The 24,935-nt window shown below is 45.1% G+C and overlaps 1 protein-coding gene and 1 long non-coding RNA gene across 6 annotated transcripts in view; one reads left to right on the forward strand and one right to left on the reverse strand.

Annotated features, from left to right (window-relative positions):
- DLGAP1 (DLG associated protein 1) overlaps positions 1 to 24,935 on the forward strand; it is a 989,257-nt gene that overhangs the window by 809,230 nt on the left and 155,092 nt on the right. For 4 of the 5 annotated variants that reach the window (XM_032467518.1, XM_032467519.1, XM_032467521.1 and 1 more), the window contains one exon: positions 11,787 to 12,001. In XM_032467518.1, the coding sequence (XP_032323409.1) occupies positions 11,787 to 12,001 (215 nt within the window). Of the gene's footprint in view, positions 1 to 10,550; positions 11,207 to 11,786; positions 12,002 to 24,935 lie in introns of those variants that run through there. The other variant, XM_032467520.1, reaches the window with a different exon arrangement.
- Positions 1 to 24,935, reverse strand: part of LOC116659680 — a 92,119-nt gene that overhangs the window by 60,272 nt on the left and 6,912 nt on the right. The window lies entirely within an intron of this gene.

Below are 24,935 nucleotides of genomic sequence, written 5' to 3' on the forward strand. Positions count from 1 at the left end.
CTTTATATGAAGCAGCTAATGATAGGGCTAGCATGAGCCTTGATTTAGTGTCTTAGATGGATTAAGACCAGCAAAAATTCACCGTAATAGTTCATTACTCCTTCCTCCTTGACAAACGTCCTCACTCGGCTCCGAGGACACACACCTCGCCGAGCCTTCTCAGACTGCCCTGCTTGTCCCCTCCCAGCTCCCCAGCCCCCGGGGTCGGACCGAATGGGTTCTTTCCAGATTCACGTAATTTGATAGATGATGGTATCACTGAATTAGAGTGAACAGCATTCAGGAAGGAAAGATTCTACTTTGGCCCACTTTCAGGGGTTGTGAGTGTAACTTGAAATAAAAAGTCCAAGCGCCAAGATGCAGGAGTCACCAGATGACAGTGATGAGAAGCAGGAAATTCTCAGTTGTCTCTCCTTTTCTTCTTTTCTTTTTTTTTTAATTGAAGTATAGTTGAAATACAATGTTGTGTTCGTTTCTGGTGTACAGCATAGTGATTCAGTTATGTATGCATTATTTTTCATACTCTTTTTCATTATAGGTTATCACAAGATACTGAATCTAGTTCCCTGTGTTATACAGTAGGACCTTGTTGTTTACCTATTTTATATATAGTTGTGTGTATCTGCTAATCCTAAACTCCTAATTTAGCCCTCTGCCTTTGGTAACCATAAGTTTGTTTTCTACGTCTGTGAGTCGGTTTCTATTTTATAAGTTCATTTGTGTAATTTTTTTAGATTCCACATGTAAGTGATATCATGTGCTATTTCTCTTTCTCTGTCTGACTTACGTCACTTAATATGATCATCTCTAGGTCCATTCATGCTGCTGCAAATGGCATGATTTCATTTTTTTATGGCTGAGTAACTTTCCACTGTAAATATACCACATATTCTTTACCCAGTCATCTGTCAATGGACAGTTAGGTTGCTTCATGGCTTGGCTGTTGTAAACAGTGCTGCTGTGAACACTGGGGTGTGTGGGTCTTTTCAAATTAAGAGTTTTCTCTGGATATATGCCCAGTAGTTGTATCTCAAATCTATTCGGTACTTTTTTATAGATACCAAATATCTAAGTTAATGATTCACAAATGTCATCATTTATAGCCTCATTGGAGGAACTTACTATCCCTAATGATAAACTAAAGGAAATGCTTGCTGAAATTTATTTCAAAATTCATAGTTTTGAAATTAAGTATCAATAGTGGAGATGCTTGAGTTGATATTTCACAGACCCTAAATGAGCTGTGCCATTTGTTCATAATAAGATGATCAGACTTTAAGTTTTAAGGAAAAAGATCCATAATCATAAGCATTTGACAAGCCCTTGGCTCTCCATTCGTGCTGGGAGATTAATAAAATTTTAGCCAACACTGAAGTTCAGTTTTGATGGATGGTATTTCTACACCTGGGCTTCTACTGACCCCGGGAGGAAGATCACTAACCTTCTACCCACACCTCTGCTCCGGAACACCAGGCACAGAATTCTAGTTTGCTTCAGGGAGTTCAATTTTTGGAATCATAGTTACAAAGCACAGGGGATGCGGTGGACAGTGACTGCAACAATGATCTGCCTCTAGTATGTCAGAAAGACACAGTAGCAATGAACAGTTGCATGAAAGATGAACAAAAGGGCTCTGTATTAGCTTATCTTCTATATAGTCAGTGGAAATAAATCTATTTACCATAGACCTAGACTTTGTTGTTTTTATCTTTCTACCTTTTAGGATGTTTGTGTTCTTGCTTACATTTCACTAAAACTTCTAGCCAGGTGTAACTGCTGGACAGATGACAGGTGATCTGTGGACATCGTTTTTTACAGTCTTTTGGTTCTTCCAAGCAGCTAACCATCACTACTGGCTACAGGCTTCAAATGTGCTAGCACTGTGTCTCCCAGCAACTTAATGCTTGTGTTTCATGCTTAATGGAAAGTTCCTAAGTTTTGAAACTTACAGGCAGCAGAATGATAGGAGAAAGAGGAACACAGAAACTTGAGTGAGACAAACCTGCCTTTCCATTCTGACTGTGATTGACTAGCTGTAAACTTTACAGTTATTTAATAGCACTAAGTCTCAATTTCCTCATCTCTGCAATGGGATGAATAGCAACACTGGGGTTTTGCATGACCTGAGATAATACTGATGTATAAGGGATGATAAAGTGGGTACCAGCAGGCCCTGGGGCTGACTGCTTCCCCACAGACATGCTGAATGACAGGAGCTATCTGCGTCCCAACACTCTGAGCAAGGGTCCAGAGATGCTCGCTGATGGAACAGGCTGGGAGCACACGCTCAGCCCAGAGCCAAACAAGAGAGCCAGGGCGCGTGATAAGCCAGTGCCTCCCCTATTCCTGAAACACATGGACAAGTTGTGGGGGAGCAAGGTTTCCCCAGAGCAGAATCGTGGTGATGTGACTGCAAGAATCAGAGGTAGAACCAGGGTAGCAAAGCCCACAGAGGTCCACTACAATCAAAACCCAGGGTGGACGGTGAAAGGAATCCGTCTTCCTCCCCTGCCCTCACATCATACGGCAGTCTGGTACCTCAGTTTTGTTTCCTTGCTGTGGTATCAAAAGGCTGTCTTCCCACCAGATGGTGCCCCTATGACATCATCATCGCCTCAGTGACATTTTCTACCAGCCCCCAAAGGCCCGTGGGTCCTTCCCCGCCTTCCAGGGGTCACAGACCCTAAGCCTCTGTGTTTCTCCTGCGTTTCTCCTTTCTCAGTGGCAAAGACTTTGCACAGATAATGTTCAACTCCAGGGGAACTGTTTTACCGCCAAGGAAGAGGATTTATAAGAACACACTACAAACCCAGTAGGTAAATCGGAGGCACTGAAATTTAATACTCATCTCAGCTTGATTTGCTTTAAAGCTATTTTTTATTCTTTTCCTTCATCCATTCCCCAAGGCTTGCCTGATCCACTTAAAACGTGTAACCCCCTTTGAGACCAGGCTGTGTTTTATAAAATGTTTTTGGTGTATCTCCCTAGCACCTGCTCTGGTGTGAGGCACCTGGCTCACCGGTGAGAGTAATTCCATAGGGTCACAGTGTGAATCACCATCTAATAGCACTGTTTACAAAGTTCTATTCAGGAGTATTTAACAATGTCCTTTGGAGAAAGATGTGGCAAAGGGTATCAGCTTTATTTTAAAAGAGGTAGGTATTTACTCTTGCCCTTAAAAGGTAATTTTTAAGCAATCTGAAGCAAATTAAGTTTCACACCAGCTTCGGGCTTTGAGGGCGGTTGCCAGGGAAATCTGATTGCAAAACACCAATCAAGCCTTGGGATCTACGCGTCGTGTAATTGTAATTTTCCTATTCTTGCTCTTTTTTTCCACTTTTGCTATGAGAAGAGCAAGCTAAAAAGGCTACAGGGACATTTATGCCAAGTCGCATTTGTCAAGTTGAAAGCTGTGTGGAGCAGAAAGGCAGTCCTCCCAGCTGCAAAGAAGATGCGAAGGAGCCGAGTGAGTAGGGAATCTGAGAGCTCACTAAAAGTGCTTAGAAGGCCAGCACATCGCAGCCATTTCTGTACAGAGATAGGCGGGAACTCGATACCCAGGGTGAAGCCTCACAAATGCCGAAAAAACACCGGGGTGTTTTTTCCTTGAGAGGGTGGCTGCCCTACAGGTGTCCTCACACCCCACATGCGTTTACGCAAAACCTAACCACCACGGTTGGCGAGGCGCCAGGAGAGGGCGAGCCAGCGAACGCTGTCTGACCTCATGATTGCTTTCCGTTTTTATGATTTTAAACGCTTTCATCCCTGCTAGCAAATAAGGGACAAGATCATATGCTTATTTCAATAGTTAGCATTTTTAAAAAACACAGAGCTTGGGAGCATGCCCTCCGTTTTTTGTTTCTGGTTTTTTTTTTTTTAAGTTTATCTGCAGTCAATCAGTGTACATTCATCAGAGGCAGGGTGATAGCATTACAAGCTTTGGTATCAGACAAATGCAGACTCCTACTGGTTATGATGACCTTGGGCAAGTCATTCCAGCTTTCTGAGTCTCAGTTTTACAGCTGGAGAATGGAAACTGGAATGCCTAATTCACAGCACTGCTGGACAGATTAAAACGGAGTAGTGTAGGTTTCACTTCCAGCCCTTTGAGATTATTCTATAAACGTGAGATTATTCTGTAAATCTCAGCTCCCTAGCTCTCCTTTTGTACATTCAGGTTTTCCTTCTCATAATTCCCTTCCGGGTGAAGCACAGGAAAGGCCAAAGAGGTCAGCCCCCTCAGCCAGAGCCAAGTGCCCTCGTTTTCCTGGTTGTTTTACTTGAAATAACCAATTGTTGAAGAAATCACCAGCTGCCGAGGGGGCGCCTTGCAAATGTAAACCTATTTTTGATGCCCACTGTTTCAGCCACAGCTCTTCCTTGCTGTTATCATCTTTATTTCTACCTAATCAACCAAATGCCGCAGTTATTTCTCCCAGCTTCTCTGGTTCCTGATGAAATAGAACTTTGCTTTAAAAATCTCACCTCAGCCTTCGGTTTCAGCGTTCTCCTCCCACACCCCTGCGGTCCAGGACTGCTCACAGATTTGCACCGGCCTCCCCTGGGAGATGTCAGGGCCCATGCTCCATTCCAGCTGTCCCGGCTTTCTAAGTGTCTGCATTCCTTTTGTGGCTCTCAGATTTCCCAAAATCTCACGCATTTTCATTACTCCAAACCTCACCATCCAACGTTCCCATCCTGAGATAATCCGCTCCCCAGGAGTCACTCACACATGGCTTCATCTCCCAGACACCCAGCCATCATCTCTCTGACCATCATTGGCACAGAGTGTCCATCTACATTGAGTTACACTTTGTGACAGCAGTTAAGCCAACGCAGAGACTCAAACCACATGTGCTTTGAAAGAGCCTTTTTAAAGTAAGACTTCCCATGTCTGCATTAGTATTTCTTATCACATTAATTTCAAGGCATGTAATTCTTTACTACTTTTTTTCCTCCAGACAGACGTTAAAACTCTAAAAAGTTATTGTCCTACCTGAAATATGTGTTCATTAGGTGATCATAAGATGACAGTTGCTACAAAACAGCCAAGATCTAAATACAGAGGGAAAAATTCCCTGGACTGTGCATGGCAGATCCTCCTTTGGGCAGTGTCACCCTAGACCTGCTACTAACCTCCCTGGACTTCAGTTTCTTTATTTAACAAGCTGAGATGGTAACACTTACTCTTCTTATCCTTCGAAATAGTTGTAAGGACCATGAGACATTATGTGAACTTATGTTTTTTGCAAAAGCCTAACAGAGGTGAATGCTGTTATTAATTTGATCACCAAGAAACAGGAACATACGGTGCCAGCACTGCTATCCCGGATTACACCCATCCTTGTTCTTATTTTTGCACATAGTCTTTAAAAGGCTTCTTGATGGATTCCTGAGACCCATATTTTTCACATGTAGCGTCTTTGATACTGGAATGGCTCATATAATCTACAGAGTGTCAGAATTTAATTGGTGGTGATTGTTTCTTTCCTAGTGGTACAAAAAAATATTGGGGTGTTTGCACTGGCATCTTAGACTGAATAAAATGTGGCATTTGGATCTTAGGGGAAAGATGAAGATGGGAAACTTTATTAACCAAGTGGGGATAGGACCTCCCCCAACAAAAAAATCAGCAAAGTGTTCGAGACATTCAGATGGAAGGAATTACCTTGAATCATACCATTTTAAAGGTTCCCTGTGGATTCCTAGCTTATTACAGCTTTAGGTCTCCCAGAACTAGTGTGACCCTCTTTCAATTGAGTTTGGGGAAGGCTAAAAAGGAAAAAAAAATTGGCAGCAAGAGAAGATACCCACTTCTAAAGATCTTAGAAGAGAGAGAAATACATTTTTGAGTCTGTGGGCCAATTTAGGAGAGCCAATTCTTACTACAGAATATATATATATACTATAAAATTTGTATTATTTACAAATTTCATTATTCCAAAATGTATAATATTTTTAATTTTCATATATTTGAGACTTTTCTATTTTTACATAGAGGTACATATATATTCCATTTATTTTTATATTCTTATACTAGAATATCTACTTTAATGCTTAGAAGGATGTTAGTTAAAATATCACTGCTTTTAAATCCCAAGATACTTGTAGCTGGCCACACTTCAAAAGTAGCCATGAAGAAGCAGATTTTTAAACTTTAGTCTCAGATTTTTATGGTGCTTTGACATTCACAAGCTATATTCACACACATTACCTCTATTCATGATCAATCTATTATTATCCCCATTTTACAGATGGGAAAACTGAGTCAAAGAGGTGAAGTGACTCATTCAAGGTCACACACAGAGGGTGAAAGCAAATTTGTGTTGGAATTTATTAACTCATTCAGTGGCACGTTTACGCAGAAATCTATTATGTTTCTGACATTGTACCAGGCCTAGAAGTAGTGAGGTAAACAGTAAAAAGCTTGTCCCTCTTTTCCTTTTTCATCCTGCCCCCCACCACTGTGACCAAGAGCTGCACAGAGCAGAGACTTCATGCAGCCTGGAGTCTCCCTGACTGCCAGCTGTTGGCCTCAGCAGTTCTCATACATCTGGAATGCATAGGTCTCAGGTCAAGGTTTCTTTAAAACACAACAAAAAACTCCAAATACAAAAATAGTTCCCACAGAGGTTTCTTTTTCCCTAAGACGTCTGCTTTGTGACCAAAAAGGAGTCACTTGAGAGTGGATCACTGGGAAGCCAGCCAAGCTTCAGGTGGCCCAAGCAAGCAGGTTCCCCTCTCCGTCATGCAGAATGGAAGTGGGTCCCCAGGGCAGGGCTGTAGAGGATTTCCTCATGGGCCACTCTCGCTTAAAAATGAAGGGAGTAGGCAGTATATAAGGAATTTGAGTTTGTTGCTTAATATATTTCAATTATTTCTGCCCTTCTGTCACCAGAAAACTGAAAGCAGGCATGAGAGTCTTCTTGGAAAGCCCACGCCATCCATCACCAGGCAGCGTCTGTGCGCTCCATGGAGTGCCAAGTGCAGAATTCCCAGGCAGCAGACCTTTACTGAGCACATCCTGCGTGCTTGTGGTCATCACTTCATTGAATCCAGGCACAACTTCATGGGGTAGGAAACAGGCCAGGAAATGGAGGCACAGAGAATTTAATTCACCAGCCCCCAAACGTCCCTGTTGAGTGGTCCAGCAGGAATCTAGCTGCAGAGCCCACGCCCCCAGCCCTTCAGCAGTTCTGCTCCTTTCCCCAGTTTCAGCTCACTTACCGAGTCCTTGGAGAGATGACACAGAGACCCCTGAAACCAGGCATGTATGCAGATGCCGCTGTCTGGTTATGCAAATTAAGTACTCAGGAGGAACGTGTGGATCGGGTTTGGAGCCATCCAGTCTCCATCACAAGTGTACAACTCTGCCCTTACAACTCTAAACTAGTCACCGTCAGTACCTCCTGTGCGGGCATGGCTGTGTGCCAATAAAACTTTATTTACAAATGCAGAGGGCAAGCTGGATTTCACCTGTGAACTACAGTGCAGCTGACCCCTTACATAGCTGATAAGTGCTCTAGATTTCATGAAGAAGATGGATTTAGGATGGAGTGGTCGGAGGGAGCTTTGGGATTGTTGAGGTCAGCCTTGAAGGAAGACTTGAGAAGGGCATACAAGACCCTGCGTGACCTGGCCCCGGCCCCCAGCCTCTCCTCTTGTTACTTCCCTCTTGGTCAGTCCTCTCCCCCTACCAGGGCATCTTCCTTCCTGGGCTTCAGTCACATGAAGCTCGTCCCTACTCTGGACACTGGGCACTGGCTGAGTTTTCTGCCTGAGGCTCTTCCCCAGCTCCTTTGCTCGGATGTCATCTCCTCTTAGACGTTACTTCTTGCTGGTGGCTTCTCAGAGGCACAGGCTAAAGGAGTTCTCCTCCAACTCCTTTGTCACATCACCCCGTCTTCCTTTCCTAATGGCATTTATGGTTTCTGAAACGGTCTTGTTCATTTACGGGCATGGTTGTCTATCATCCATCTCTTCCGGCTCTCCTTCTGGAATGTACGCTCCACAGCATGGGATCAGTGTTTGTGTTGTTCCCTGCTGCACATTCCTGGCACCCAGAGCATGGCTGGAAAGTGAGCAAGCCAAAAATACTTGCAGAAGTGAAGGAAGAAGGGAGACCAGGAGACAGGTGGGGAGGGACACACAGAATGCAAGCATGTAAGCATGCCTCCACAGGTGGCATTTAATTTTCTCCTCTTCAGTGCCTGCATAGACTGTAGCTGGCATGATCGGCTCATCAGTCAGTGCCCACGGCAGCATTTCATCTCAGAAAGCATCCTCATCCTGTACTTAGAGGATGATGGCACCTGCTGATGGTCATTCCTTGGTCGGAGGTAGGTCCTCTGTACTCCTGAACCACCGCATGTGATTTAAGTCAGAGCCCGGCTATTTCCAAAACAGAAAAACACACACTGATCCTCATTTCGTCTTCTCAAAAATCAAGTTCTCCATTGGAGTTTTGGTGCTTAAATGTCTGCATCAAAAAGCAAACAATCTCACTTTTCTCTAACCTATAACTGTTGTTGAACTGACTTGTTAGACTGATTTTCTTGCTGTTTCCTGAACACTTGTTGGGTCTCACCGCCCTGCTAAGCTTGTGCAGACAAGCAGGACATCTGGCCCGCCTGTCATCAACATGGGCCCAGGCTGGTCTTCCGTCTGCTCCTTTCTTGCTAAGACGTCCATCACCGTAAGCCACTAGGACCACTAACATGAAGGCTTTCTCTGATAGCTGCGAGGATAATTTTTTCTTTGGATTTCCCTAAATCTCTTCTCTCTGTACAACTGATGCTGAAAGACACGGCAACCTTGACTAGAGCACAGTAGCAGCTGCAGAATGGTCTCCTTTCTTTCCAATCCAGAGGGAGGAACATTTCACACTCTGGCCCCTGAACAAGCCAGTGTGCATTATTTGAAAATGATGTAACCGACCTCCATGTCTCCTTCTTGAGTTTAAGGTAATAAAAATTGCGCTCTATTACAGGGACTTTGCTGTCCCTTACTGTTCAGCAACAGTATTTTTCTTCTCTGAGGTCTTGATTTTCTGTTTCTTTAAATTTTCTATATTATTTTACAGGTCATTTATTGTAAGCCACTTTGAGATGTATGAATAACATATTAATTTTTAAATTCCATTCCAATGTAAATCATTTCCATAAACTCCTAGCTGCCATCATTTGAAAAATACAGTTGAAACATATACAAATTAAATACTTCCCAGCTGGTTCCCTTAGCAACGGTTGCAGCCTGTTTCTAGTAAAAGCCCAAGTAGCTACCATTAACTCTGAAAAATACACAGAAATTTGCCATGTTTTGTTTCACAAGTGACACGAATTCATAAGTCTGTTATTAGTGTCTGCCATATTTCAGAGAGCAACGCTTATGAACTGTGCATCAGTACTGAGAAACGGCAGGTGTGGGCTGCAGCAGCCATGACCCTTGGCGGTACCAACTTAATTTATCAAATTGCTAAGCCAATAATGAGGTTCTGAACACGATCATATCTTTGCAGTGACTCACCAGCCAACTGAAGGAAAACAAGACTGTTCTCAACATTTATAATTTCCCTAAGAAATCTCTCTTGTTGCTATGGTGATGTTGATGCTTTTTAGCTAAAATAGCAAAAACTCTACCTTGTTACTACCATAATTAACAAACGGCGAATGGATCAGACGTGATAGATTACGAAGGTGTCGCGGGACTGTGTTCAGTTCTGTAGGTGCCACAAGATCATAGCCTAGAAAGGGAGATAGCATCTACCAGCCTCACAGCCAGACCCCAGGCGCTGCTGGGTTGGAACGGTGCCCCTTTGTAGCTGGGACTTTGGGCGAGTTACATAACCTCAGTTTCCTCATTTGTAAAATGGGCATAATAATAATACTGCCCCTCAGCTGTGTGGATCAAATGAGTTAACATCTCTAATGCTTTGAGAACAGCGCCTGCACACAGGAGACAAATGAAGAGTTTGTTAAATTTAAAAAGCTGCATAGTGAAGCTTAAGCCAACGTGATTGGTCGTTTTCAGTATTAAAACCTACAACCCACTTTTCAGGGGCATCTCTCTGGTCTGATGCTTCTAGATATTTGCTCTCAAATTAGATAAATTTACAAGTTAAGGAGGAAAGAATAGTGCTTTTTTTTTTAGTGGAATATCTGTTCTCAGTTCCTAGAGTTTCTAACGTTTAGAATCTAAGTCTACTCTGTCATTATGGACAGTTTTATTAACACTTTGGATTTAAAATTCATATTTTCATTTTTTAATGGACGTACTGGGGACGGAACCCAGGACCTCATGCAAGTTAAGCATGCGCTCTACCACTGAGCTGTACGCACCCCCAAAATTCATATGTTATAAATCATAAAGTTTAGATTAAGTAAACTGATCTTTGAGTGAAACCAAAAATGCTTTGAACCCCAGTGCTGCCATTTATCAGCCCCGTGTGTCCTCTGGCAGATTTCATAAGCTCTCTGAGCTTCCACCTCTCATCTGAGAAATACAGAAAAATACAGAGTTGTTTATTGATGAAATAAGAGCCTATAAGCAAATTGCTTAGCACAGCTAAACGTTAATAATGAAACCCTGTGTTACTTAATGGATAATCAGTAAACAGTTATCATGAAAATATTAAATACCTTTTTACCTTCGCATTGCAAACCTGGCCAGTCCTAGGGAGCCCTTCCCAGACCCTCCTTTCCCATCACCACGACCCGTAACTCCTGTTTCTAGTTTCTCTTGAGTGCATGTTCCGTTTACAGCAGCACATCTGAAACTCACTAACATGCTGACTGGGAACTCTTCCCAGATCTATTTATGCTTTGTCTTCTCATCTCTAAACCTGATGAGGGCAAGAACCAGCCTCCGTTTTCTGGTCTCTTTTAATTAAGCCCTGTGCAGTGTTTTTAGTGGATCAAAAGAGTGGTTGTTATTTTGTATTTCTTTTACCAAATGGAGAAGGAACAAGATCCTAGGCTGAGTCCACACTGAACTGGGAAAATCTAAGGGCTGAAAAAAACAGGTCAGAAAGAAACTCCCTATAGCAGAGGGTGGTACCCTGCTGAACTCAAAGGAAACCACTGTAGAAAGAAAAATGAGCAGTGTACAGAGAACAGTACCTTGCGCGGTACCTACAATTAGGGATTTGGAGCAGGACCCAGCAAAGCAAGAAGAAAAGGACAATTCAGATAAGGAGTGCCTGTGTCAGGTAAGTAGAGGAAGCAGAAAGCCAAAAGGGGAGGAAGTCTCAACAGGTAGTGTGTTTTCAGCAATCTGTGGAGGCTGGATCCAAATTAAGAGGGGTTCAAAAAGAATAAGCGATCGCGAAGTGACTGCAGCAGGTATAGACCACTGGTTTAGGAGGAAGCAAGACTGGATAAAAGATGCTTGAGGTGGAAGGTGCAGGGAAGGTGTACCAACAAAACAGAAACGTTCTTGAATTTTAAATATCAACTGAAAACAAATAATTGAAAAGCCCAACTAAAACTGCTCTCCAGGGGCATTTGTATGCCTGACAATTCTTTCCAGCATGAGAAAACTGAGAAGTCTAAGTGAATCAGAGCTTATGGTTCTAATTTTTCCTAGTACACAGGTTTTCTCAAAGACTGAGACATAGATTTGCATGTATTCAAAATACTTTCCAACCGATTATAGTAAAACACTATTATTAAAAAGTGAACATCTAAAGCTTTAGAGCATTAGCTGTGTTACCCACGTTCAGAGTCAGGAAAGCAAAGAAGGGTGTAGACTTTTACAATGAAGGAACGATCTGTTTTATATCTGCACAGGTCCCGCAGGACGAGTGGACAGGGTACACCCCTCGGGGTAAAGACGATGAAATTCCCTGCCGAAGAATGCGGAGCGGCAGCTACATCAAGGCCATGGGGGATGAAGACAGCGGCGACTCAGACACGAGTCCTAAGCCGTCTCCCAAAGTCGCTGCACGGAGAGAAAGCTATCTCAAGGCCACGCAGCCATCCCTTACAGAGCTCACCACACTCAAGTAAGTGTTCCCAGCACTCTCCTTCCGCTAGTCCAGTTCCTGGTGTTACCTCCGAGGGTGGAAGCCTGCCACTCCTAGAGTGAGTAGGGCAGAAAACACCCTGCAGGTGGTGCAGGGTGGTGTGCTGAGTGGTCTGCTGATTTTGACATTGGTCTATTGTTCTGACTCCTCTGCCCCAGTGCCTGCAAAGACCTGAGCATCCAGGTGTGCCCTGCATAGAGCACAGACTGAACCTCCAACCTCCAGGAAGAGTCTGAAACATTCCAGAATGGCTTCTGAAAAGAATTAAGATTTCTGATCAATGAGACAATCTCTGTATCCCTACTCTGGGACATTTGTTTAGCCACTAAATCTGCAAGGCAATGCTTCCTTACAAAAGTCTTGCATTTTCCAGATGATTGAGTAATAAAACAGAGTAGATTATCCTGGAGAAGGTTGCAGAATGTGGCTACACACTTAAAATTGGGTAATACGTGAAAGTTCTTGATACATGTTTTTAAATTTGGACGCCCAAGGTGTATTATAATTTGTGAGACCTTAAAAATTATCTTTTTTTGCTTTGAAAAATATGACTCTAAGCAGTCCTTACTTCCCTTTGCACTATTTGTAAAGAGAACAGCATTACAGAAAAAACTACTGAAATTGATTATCATAAGTAAAGCCTGATTTAATTTTTAACATTATTTATGGAGAGCAAATCAGAGCCTTAGAACAGATTGTCATGTGGGTCATCATTTGGACTGAAGAACATAGTATGGATAATTGTATTTTTTTTAATGTCTTTGATTCCATAGTTTGAGGAAATACATATTTCTATTCATGCATTTATATTACATTACAAAATAAGATATTATAAGACAAAATAAATAGAAAAAGACCGGATTAAGGAGAACAAACTAGATTATTGATCTAGGATACTAAAAACACAGCTGCCTATTCTATGATGGAAATTTATTTAAACAACAAACGACATAATATTTTAAAGACAGGGAAAGTCCCCTCATGAATTTTTTTGCAAAGGGTCACGTGGCACCACTTGGAATTATTTCAATGAAAAATGAGCACCAATGACATGAGCAAACCAATCCGTGGAAAGCAGCTTTCCTTTCTTTCCTTCAGTGATTGCCAGTCACCCTTTCTCTTCACCTTTCTTACTGTGGGTGTTAGTGTCCTAGTGAAACTAACGAAGCCCTGTGAACTTGGAACAGTACAAATGTATTCTTTCACCGTTCTGGGAGGTGGAAGTCTGAACTCAAAGTGTCGGCAGGGCCGGGCTCCTTGCGAAGCCTGGAGACCAGCAGCCTCGCTCGCCTCTTCCCAGCCCCTGGCGGGCAGCCGGTCCTTGCACCCCTCGGCTCGCGCTGCAGCACCTCCACCCCCGCCCGTGCTGTCGCACAGCCTTCTCCCTTCTGTGTCTCCACACGGCTGTCTCCTTCTGGCATCAGTCGTGTTGGGTCAGGACCCTCCCTAACGACCTGTCTTTAACTTGATTAAATCCGCAAAGACCCTATTTCCACATACGGTCATGTGCGCGGGCAGCAGACGTTAGGACTCGGACCTGTCTATGTGGGCAGCACAGTTTAACCCATAACCCTGCCACACAAAGTCCAAGATGATCATAGGGATGAAAAGTAACACGTCTTCACGGCACGTTGGCCCACCTCACAAGGGCTCAGGAAGTTCAATATACCAAGTCTGAAAAGGACTGGATTGGGAATAAAGGCAGTGGGTGAAGGAGCTGTGAAAAAAGGGTGGCCAAAGGCCATTTGGCAAACGTCTTCCATGGACTTTGAAGCCTCTCTCCACTAGAGAGGGAGTCACAGCCATGGGGATAATTGACATCTTCCAGAAGATGCAAAAAGGGGAATGCTCTGGGCAAGAAAGTCACTTGGACCTCCAAGACCTCAGTTTCCTCATCTGCAAACCAAGCGGTGGGGACTCTGCCACGTCCAGAGTCTCTCCCACCCCCGGCGTCTGCCCTTAGTTCCTCTATGGGGATGAGTTTGTCACATCAGCTGAATGACACTTGGGTCTTGGGTGATGAGCTTCAATGGCTCCCACCGCTCACAGTCAAACCAGGAATGAGGAGACGAGAAAGGAGCAGAGCCGTGAGGAGGGCGCAGAGAGCTCTCTGAGGAGCTGTGGACGAGGGTAGATGCAAAAGTCAACATCCACAGTCACTTCTGGGGCCAGTCTCCTCATTAGCTTCAGGACTGTGAGGAATCAGCTCTGAAGTCATTGGACCACATGGTATTATCTTCCTTTAATGTCCTGGAACCTATTTTTACAACCATTATATATTATATATATATATTTAAGTTTTAAGAGCAGAGAAAGGCAAACACATAGGTAATAGCTAGACTGATGGCAGAGGGGTCGGGTGCCTGGGGCAAGGAAATCAGCCCCCGAGCTGAGTGCAGGAGCAGTGACCACTACTGTCTTCCTCCAAACCTATGGAAAACGCCAAAGGGTAACCAGTTTACTAGGGGACACCTACCACACTGAATAACTTTTTTCTTTTCTAAGGATGAAATTTCACCAAACTATCTCTGTTGCCCTCTATTAATTTTTTTAATTGAAGTATAGTCGGTTTACAATGTTGTGTTAATTTCTGGTGTACAGCATGGTGATTCAGTCATACATGTATATATATACTTTCATATTCTTTTTCATTATAGGCTATTACAGGATATTGAATATGGTTCCCTGTGCTCTACAGCAGGACCTTGTTTATCTATTTTATATATAGTAGTTAGAATCTGCAAATCCCAGACTCCCAATTTATCCCTCCCCCCTCTCCTTTCCCCTCTGGTAACCATAAGGTTGTTTTCTATGTCTGTGAGTCTGTTTCTGTTTTGTAAATAAGTCCACTTGTATCATTTTTTTAGATTCCATGCAAGTGGTATCGCATGGTATTCTCCTCTCTCTCTCTGCCCTCTTTTCTTTAGTAGGCAAGACAGCATCTCACCATCAAACATACCATTCTTCTCTGAGCTCCCATCCCACCCCCAGACTTCTTTCTCATCCTTCTGTGTGTCTCCATTCATCTCTCCCTCATCTGCTTTAGAAGTTCCATTTCTCATCACAGTCTACATACTAAGCCGCCATCATACTCAACTACATATGATTATTAGCGATTTCTAGTTCAATGGGATTCAAGGAGACAAGGGAAAATTACACCATGAAGGCAAAGAGTCAAACATGCCATAACACGTAATCAGGTCTTTTATTTCTTGACGATGTTTTGACTGGAATTCATTATTTTTCTAGAAGTTTGCTGCATTCTATCCCTCAGGAGAAAAAAGATCCCCATATTCTGGAACTCTAGTTCCCTTAAAAAAGAAAACTGTATTTTTGTTCCTACTTCTTTGACATTTAAGTCATTTTTTCTTCCTCCTTCCTCCTCAGCAATTCACAGCTTTAAGGATGAATCATAGCCATGAACCGAGATAACTAAAATTAGCCCAGTGAGATGGGGCCAACATTTTGTTTGAGGTTCTCAGCTCCCATCTTCTAGCTGAAGTTGTAGCGAGAAGGCTCCTCTACACTTTCTTACATTGTTTTTCCTTTTTCTTTTCCTTCTTCTAGTTTCCAAAGGTATCTTGAGGGCTTCTTTCTGAGGCTGGTTTTCATCAGCTCTTTAATGCCAGTGATTAGGTCTTCAGATCTATAAGGCCTAGGGTCAGTGGAACATTCTAGAGTCAGGAGGAGTCTGGCGACAAGGAACTCCGCCTTGGGGCTACAGAACTCCCGCAGCTACTCCCTGAGGACTATTGTTTCTCTCACCCCCTCCTCTTCTACAGCTGCTAACAAATCTCCCCTCACCGCTAGCTTCTCCTTCTTGCTTTGTTATTAACTAACAAGGAACTTGAAATGGCATCACACCCAAGAATATTCGTATTTTCAAAAAGAACTTCTGAATATTTAATAGTAAATTCTCAGGCAAGTAGGCGAGGGGTGGGGTCTCGAGTTCCCTCAAAGCAGGTCTCCAGAGCTTGGCTCTGATGAAGGATTTAAGTCTTTTTCTTGGATTCGCTTTAATACGCTATTTATTCTGGAAAGGAGACTACTGTCTGCTACCATGATTAGTTAAAGCCGTGTCCGAGTCCCACCTAGGACTGTTCTTCAATAGACTGTAAAAAGAACTTAAAATAGATGTATCTACAGCATTAAGTGAGCTGTCATTTAAAAGATTCTAAAGTTAAATTCGAATAAATGCCCATTAATCCTAGGCAAATAACACCTTAAAATCTCCTCATAGTTCTTTATCCCTTCATCCAAGCACGAAGGAAAATTTTCTCCTGGAAAAAATAATGTCTAATATTACAGACTTTCAAACACCTCTGGAACTGCTGTGAAGGGGCCCCAGGCTTCTGCGCCTGTCTGGCTCTGGAGAGGACCAGTCAGGGCTCCCAGCAGTGCTGAGAAAGTGTCTAACAAAAGGCTTCAGGAAGATTTCTTTTCAATCCTAAATGTCTTGAAGGCAGATAGTTTTTCATTCTCAGGATGGTTAATCCTCTAAATCATTTTTTTTCTGATCCCAAAACTTTTTAAAAAATAAACTGGTGCAGTAATAAATAGCTCTGTGGCTTCTGGCAACTGGCCTGACATCTGTGAGCCAGCCTTTCTGATTTAAATGAGGGTCTTGTGCTCTTCGCTTAAATGGCTTCCTCTCAGACCCACCCCAGGCCCGTGGCAGACAGCATTAGCTGATCCCAGCATTAATGGATCCCAGCATCCTTCCTCCTGAGCACAGACTTCCACACAGAGCTTCACCCACACTTCTCACTGACCAACCACCCCACGAGGTGCTGTCCCTTGTCTCCGTGGTCTCCAAGGACACTGCCAGCACAGTATAGTCAGAAGGATGATGCACAAAACACCGGCAGGTCACAGTTTAAAGACAAAAGAAAGCAGTATTGGTAAACACAATAATCTGAGAAGAGACAGGTGGCGTGTTCTTCAGCTTTGATTCTGGAGATTTACAGTGAGTCAGTTCTCCACCAGGAACCTGAAATCCAGCCTCTTGCTGGAGCCTCTTGTTTTGGTTATCTTTGTCTAAGTTTCCTTCTCCTCTTTTCTGCTCTAGACCCACCATGTCCTCTGCCATTTCTTCACATTCCCACCCACCCACAGCTCCTCACGTTCCTTCTCTCCTCAGAAAAGCGAGAGGGCACAGGCTGTCAAGATGGGCGCGTGGTGACTGTATTTTCCTAAGGATGTGAACCATATTTAAGAACACAGCCCAATACATCGTTCCTTCCTTGGACTAAGTGGTATGACATGTCTCTCTGTCCCTTTGCTGTCTGTTTTCTCTGAACGCTTTCACATCACTCCCCTGCCAGTCCCTCCGGAACCGCAGCACGTAAGAGCAGATGCTCTTAAAGGGAGGATGAGCAGAATAAGGCAACCCAACACCTCGAAACGGTGTTATTTACATCCTCTGTGACATAAACTCAGGATAGTCCCCTCCTTCCCTGACCACTTTCTTCTGTTCCCCTCTCTCCTCCCAACTCCCCCCACCCAACAAAAAGAAAAGAAGAAATGGGGAAAATTTAAAACAGGGAAACTCAGTGACCTATTTGTAGACAAATTATCTAAATACCTTTCAAACCTTTACTAGGTTTACTAGGAAAAAAAAAAAGCCTGATTAAAAGACAAAATAAACAAACCCTGTAGAAGAAATCGCCTGGTGTAACCAGCCCTCATCACCACGCCCAGCTTTGAAAAACAGGTCTCTCTCTGGAGTGTGGATACCCTTCTGCACACAAGACGGGCATGTGAGCGTCACAGCCTGTCCCATCTCCTGCTCCCTTACTATGTAACTGCTCTTTAGAAAAGGCTGTTTTGAAAGGAAGCCTGCACTGAGTGTGCGGCCCCAACAGCATCATGACCTCAGGGAGGAGAAACCACCGGTGTGTCCTGGAGGGCGGTGCAGGGATGAGAGGGAACTCAGGTGCCTTTTAGAGAGAAGGAATGGGAAGTTTAAAACACGGGAGAGAGTTAAGTTTCAGTGAGGTTCTACGGGCCTGACGGAGGGAGGGCTCAGGGCTTACGTTTCTTTGTTTTGTTTGCTTAATCAACACAGCTCTGTACATGAGATTTCTCCCTTTTACAAATGAGGAGTCTCTGTCTTAGGGAGATTAAGTAACTTGTCCAGGGTTACATGTCAACTAAGTGTCGGAGCGAAGACGTGAGGCCAGGGGTTGAAAGCAGAGAGAGTAAAAAGCCATTTGCGGTGATGGATTTCTCAAGGCCGCAGAGATTCGCAAAAGACATGAAAGAGGGTTCAAAATGGAAGAGAAAAGGAAATTGAACTGGGCGCCCGGGACAAGGAGCCGCTCAAAGCAGATTCAGAGAGCGCAGAGCGGATCTGAGGGGACGTTGGAGGCTGCGGCGCAGCGAGCTGGGACCCAGCAGTGCCGGCAGGCAGACCCGCAGCGGGGACAGGAGGGGCCCCGGGAGCACTCTGACTCAGGCCTGGCCTGGGGTGAAGAAAGGAGGGACCCCATGACCACAGGCCGGAGGCGATTTAGAGACAGAGCAGGCGCTGTGTGCTGGAGGTCACAGGGAGAAGGGATGGCCCCTTAGGAGCCTGGGCTCAGCCCTGTGGGGACAAGTGGAGCAGCAGGTCCGGTCCCCGCATCCATTGCGTGGCGTACGGTGTATAAACTGAGCCGTCTTCACGTGACCCGGTGAGGCGTGGCTGTGCGAGCAAGGCCCAGGGGACGGTTCTAGAAACCAAGATTCGTCACTCTTTTTTTTTTAAAAGATGAACATGCAGGAAGATGAGTTTTCGAGGCACCCACGTAATTCACTGCTCCCTGAGGACATCACTTCTTTTCCTCACTCTTCCATGTCTACCCACCAAACCACCACGTTCCGTAATTCAGTCTTGAGACATAGGGGCTCACCTGTCACCCCTGCAAGCTTTAGGGCTTCCCTCCTCTCACTCGAATGACTGCAACGGACCCCTCTGTCTTACTGCCCCAAGACTCCCTCTGCAACGACTCTTTCCATAGACTTTCTACCAGGCCACCGAGGAGTCACTTCTGAATCCCACTTTGTCTACACACGTGGTCCTCAGCAGCATTCAGAGTTCCTCTCTCCTTTGAGACCTTCTTCCCTGCTGTCCCCGGACAAGGAGTCTGTGATTCGGTCAAATGGAGCTCCTGACTGCTCTTCGGATCTGTTTTGCTAGCTTCAGGCCTATGCTGGTCAGGACAGACTAGATTCTGCTGGGAGCTCAAAACAACCCCTAAGTCAAAGAGGCTTCCAACAACAAAACTTCACTTCTTGCTCATGCTACATGTCCATCTTGGGTCAGGTCAGCTCACCGTGGTCACTCAGGACCACGTCATGGATACACAACATCAGCAAAGATGCCCAGAGTCACCAAGGCCGGGCGAGAGCACAGGGTCCTAATGGTTCCTCTTGTTTACGGACAAGAGCTAGCGGCATGGCAATATCCATCTTCAAAGAGAGCACAGGAGGCGATCTCACCATGTGCCGGGGACGTGGAGGCCCAAAACAATCACTGGCAAGCGGTGCGAACAGCTATCAAAGCCTCTCTGGACGCGAAATATTGGGCTCACTTCCCCTCCCACAAGCAACATATACTCATGTCCCACCACTACCACTGAGGGGAGAAAACCCAGAGCCCTGTCCTGGCCCTATTACAGCCCTATAAACCACAAAGCCGACCACCTGTGGGTGGGCGATGTGTGACATCTACACAGCCGGGGGTGACACCCGACAACAACTACCTCTGGTCCAGATGTGACTCCCCTGCATCTGGAGACGTGCAGACTCAAAGGGACAAGCGCTCTGTCTCCCACAGACCTGATATGTAACGCAGGACAGGACTAGCCACCCACGGTAAACACTCCCATTCAAAAAGAAGATGGGGGAGAGCCGTGTTCTGGTCACAGCAGCGCCGCAGTCCCGCTGGTTAGGATGCTCGCCACCCTGGGGGAGGCGCTGTTTCTTGATGAGGCCGCACTGCTGCTCCCCGGAGCAACTTCCTTGCTCCTGGTTCTCTCCCAGCTCCCTGGGAGAGTCTCCCATTTCCATCATGCTCCTTGACCGTATCCAGAGTACACATCGGGGAACACGTGCTCCTTGGAGCCAAGAGCTATTCTGGAACATCTCTCGTGACTGTGTCTTGTCATTTGGGCTGTGGTCCTTGGGGCAGGATAGCTCTCTCAAGACTGCAATCATCCTCTGACCTATCGCTTCCAGTGAGGTCCATGAGCCGCCGTCACACTCACAGAGCCCCTGCAGATGAAAGGCCATTTCTGTTCTACTTGTTTGCCTTCCTACCCTTAGGCCTCTCCTATCTCAAATCCTCTCAGCTGATCAACCTACTGGCTGCTTTCCTCTGAAGCATTTTGTCTCATCAAAAAGATTCACTTAATTATATCTCCATTCTAAATCATCCCACTCCACTCAGAAGCTTGGACCGCAGGCTGAGGTGAGCATGCGCTTGACCTGAACCTCAGCACCTGGGGTAGTTCTCCTCATGCCCTCCTCACTCAGAGGCCTTCTTCGGTTTACCTTCTACAATTTGGGTTGAAACCTGTTGTTTCTTCTGATCCCAATCCACAAACACCCAGACTCTGCTTATTCTCTTTCATTACTACTATAATGTAACCAGTTCTTTTCTGAGTTTATTTCAAACTGCATAGCACCTTGTGGAAGGCTCCTAGAGAAACCAACACATTCTAGTAACACTGTGTTTTGCAACTATTTCCCCTAGAGTTACGAGTTCATCTGTCACGTCACCTACCTTCCAAGTTGTTGCAGACAACAATTTACCAAATGATTCATCACTGCAGAAATGGATCTGTGTGTTTCCAGCCTCTGATAATTACCTTGCTTCCAGCCACCAAAACTTGAAACCACAGCCACGTATTTTAGGTTATTTTGTCACTGCTGTTAGATGAGCACCCCATTTCTGGTACCAATTTATGTACGAGCTAGGATAGGCCAGGTTAGGCTTTGTTCATAAACAAGCCGCAGTCTCCAAGGTTTATTTCTCGCTCACAATATGTGTCCATCACAAATTGGCAGGAGGTTCCATTCACTGTATTCATTCAGATACCCAGAAAGACAGGAGGTGGATCTCAGCAGGTGCTTCCGTGGCCGCTGAATCAGAGGAAGGGATTGGGGTGAACTGGGCACTATTTCCTAGAAGTGCTTTTGTTCACATTTCATCACTAAACCCATCTACATGGCCACGCTAATTTCACAGAGGCAGAGAAGTGCAACATTGCCGGGCGCTCAGACACGGAGAGCAGGGTATAGCTGGCGAACTGCAGTCATGGTGCCGCAAAGCCTTTGTTTACACCCTTCCCCACCCTCGACCCCAGGGACGCCATCTCCTCTGCATTTAGTTCTTCAAAAATGACTTAGGACGGCATGCTGCTCAGGAGCACAGGCACTGGGGTGAGATCATCTGGTTCAAAGCCACAGCTCTGGCACTACCAGATGTGTGACTGTGGGAACAACAGTTAGCCATTCCATGTCTCAGTTTCCTCATCAGTCACACAGGGATGGTGACAGTCCCACCTCAAGAGTACCTGTGAGGTCAGTAAGGCAGCCCGTGTGAGACCCGTGCCCGGCACGCGGTCAGCGCTCCGCACTCGTTGGCTGTCACCACCACCCCATCACTGCCGGCCGCCTCGGCGCTAAGCACTGACGCGTGTCGGCAGTCAGGGCTCCCAGGGTAACAGAACTCACACCCCAGCGGTGAAAAGTCGAAGAAAGTCTCCGTTCTTCTCAATCTTCCTCTCGAATTTAACTCTCCCTCTTGTCTGTTGCTCTTCCCTCCTAAGAACCTGGACGCACTGTGCAGAGACACTTCTTAGGGTAGCTACAGCCTTCTCACATACTTTCCTGTTTTCTCTGTTTCTGTGTCAAAGGGGGTCCAAATGCTGCCCAAAGGAGTGATTGTAAGCCCTTGGCACTACCCAGAGGGGATGCTGAATGATGCTAACTCCTCATCACACGACCCCCTATACGCTTGTGCTGCCTTGACAAGCAGCCGTGAGCGGTGGCTGCTGAGCCACGCCGGCACCTGACGCCTGGCCGCGGCTCTCCGGCTCCGTCTGTGCTTGCTCAGACCCCTCCCCCTCCGTCTGCCTCCGCATCCGTGGTTCTCTGAAAGCTCCCTGTTCCTTCTCAGCCCTGCTTAGCACTGCCAGCCCACCTGGAGGCTGAGAGCGCAGTCTGGCAGGTACATGTTAGCACGTTAAAAATATCGATGCAGCCACGTCTCGGATTGCCATCCGCTCCGAGCATTAGCATATTTCCCTCAGTTCACCCGGGGGGTCCCGTTCTTCCTAGGTCTGGGGGGAGGAGGGGAGTGGCTGTAACGAACCAGCATTAACTATTCCTTTCGGAATTGGAGAAGGGTTCTCTTCAGTGATCATATGAACTCCTTAGCACTCTTTCAACCTTCTCTGTGAACCCAGAGAAACCAATGAGGAGGAAATACACTTGATCATCCATCCTGATAACTGGGAGTATTTCCATTTGCTTCCAAGCCTATTTTTCAAGATACATAATTGTAGATAGCAGTCTACTGAGTATTTTTGGTACATCTCATTTGATCCTCCCAACGGCTTCAGAAGGATTTTAGAGTTGATTTTAAACACTACTTTACAGATGAACCAAGACTTTGCACAGTTACGAACTTCATGAGACAGAGCCCGGCTCTGCTTACACTCCAAGTTTCTTCCTCCCTCTGCCTCGTGGAACTCTGGTCACTTTTCCCCAAACAAGACTGTCCTCAACATCTGGACGTCCTTCCTGAATTCTAGCCCAGAAACTTCCTTTAGCTTTTTGGACTACTTCTCTTTCTCAGAAAAAGCAAGGCTGAGAGCTTGAGGTATAGATCCAGGTGACCAACTGCAAATGAAACTGTCCCCACCTCAGTGTCATCATCCCTGCGCCAGACTTTAGGGAGACAGACACTTGGCTGTGGGTGCCGAGAAGATCGGGCTGGTCCCAGGCTCGTGTGTGGAGAGCCGGCGATTAAAAAGCCAAGTTAGGCGGCGCTGCCTGGCGGTTTCTCTTGTGCTCTTCCACTCGGTGAAGAAGGCTTGTGTCAGAGTTTTAGAATAAGAGAAGCTAAGGATGAGAAGGGCCAGCCGTGTCCTCCAAGCCTGAACCACTCAGCAGTGTGGTCTCGGCCCAGCTGGCCAATGAGAGCCAAAGGCTGACACCTCCTCCCCACGCCACACTCGGTTTTGTCATCCTGGTGGCTTGGCACTGGCCATGATGCGAATATTTACACCACTGAAATGAGCAAACCCTACCAATCAGAGATTTTTTCCATGTACCTATATGCCAGGGCACATTATTTCCCTGTAGTCTTGATTCTGAGATAAGATGAAAGAAAAATCTTAGAAGCAAAGCTGGAAGGAAGTTTAGAGATGATTCCAACCCGACTGTATTACAAAGGAGGAGACGGAGGCCCAGAGAACAGTGCCCTGCTTAACCTACTGGGCAAGTTTTAGGACCCAGGTCTTCCCACGCTCAGCCAAGAACTCTTTCCAGAGACACCAAAATTTTCTGCTGCTACATTACCTGAGGGAGACAAGAGAAATATAAGGCTCTGTCTCCACTACAGATATCCAATTAAGTGCCACCCAGAGTGAAAACTATTTTGTACAATTATTTGTAAGTTTCAAAAGTACACTGTGTATGTCACCTCAGACCGGAAGTGCTAGATTTGTTCAGTAAACAGGAAAGTTATTACAAAGTAGAAATAGCAAGGATGGCTTCATAAAAGAGACAGGATTCCACCTGGAATTCGAATAAGTATTCAGAGGTAACAGACTGGGGAAGGGAACTATGTCTGAATATAAACCAAGCTGACAGGTGCATGAGGAGTATTTAAAAACGGAAAACTATCCTCGGAAAGATAGTGAAGACTTTTAGAAGCAAGATCGTCCAAGATCCAGAGGATTAGTCTTGTTTTCATCCAGTCTGTGAATGATATTCTTTTGCAGATTCTTCTCCATGACATTTAATTTTAACCCAAAAAATCATCTCAGAGAGTAATAATGCCCGAAGCCTAGAAGCGCTCCCTCTACGCCAGCACACGTAATAATTCTAATGACCCCTACAAGACGGGGATCATTGTCAACCTGCAGTATCCAGCGAGGAACCTGGGACACAGGGGGTCACCTGACCTGTTACAGGTGCAGAGCTGGCACGTCACAGTCAGGGTTTGAATCCAGAGCCGTTACCATTAACCGCGATCCTATGCTGTCTGGATAGGATCCGGAGACAAACTGGAGGCAGAGAGTTTGAAAACAAACAAATGAGCTAAAGGAAGTTGCATAAATCAGGTGATACCAGAAAGGTCACACAAAGACAGACCCTAAAATGAAAAGGCAACCAGGAAGGGTCATTTCCCTTCTTATAGCTATTTTTCCTTGCTTGTTATGGTGATAGCCTCTGCCACAACAAATGCCACACCACACACATCGCCTTTCTGTTTATAATGAGAAGATACACTCTTTTATTATTATAAAAATAATTTAAAATTTTGACAGCACCAAATAGTGTTTTCAAAATATGTAAAAGTACCCCCCCAATCCCTTTATACCCCTCGCTGGAGGTACAAATTCTAACCGTTTCCTATGCATCCTTTCAGAAATGGCCTGTGCACATATTACATATACACTGCTCCTTCTTCACATACGCTGTTCTACAATTTGTTCTTTTCACCAAAAATTATTTGTTAAACATTATTTTGTCTAAGTCCATCTAGATTCACTTTTTTTAAAAATTCTTTTTAACGGCTGCACAGTATCCCACTGTATTTGTGTACAGTCATTTAGATCACCACTTCCCTCTTTGATGGGGAACATTCTTTATGCGAAGCTACAGAAGATAAAAAAGGGCTTAGTAATAAGAAAAA

The sequence above is a fragment of the Camelus ferus genome, chromosome 24 (assembly GCF_009834535.1).
Source record: "Camelus ferus isolate YT-003-E chromosome 24, BCGSAC_Cfer_1.0, whole genome shotgun sequence".
Lineage (NCBI taxonomy): Eukaryota > Metazoa > Chordata > Mammalia > Artiodactyla > Camelidae > Camelus > Camelus ferus.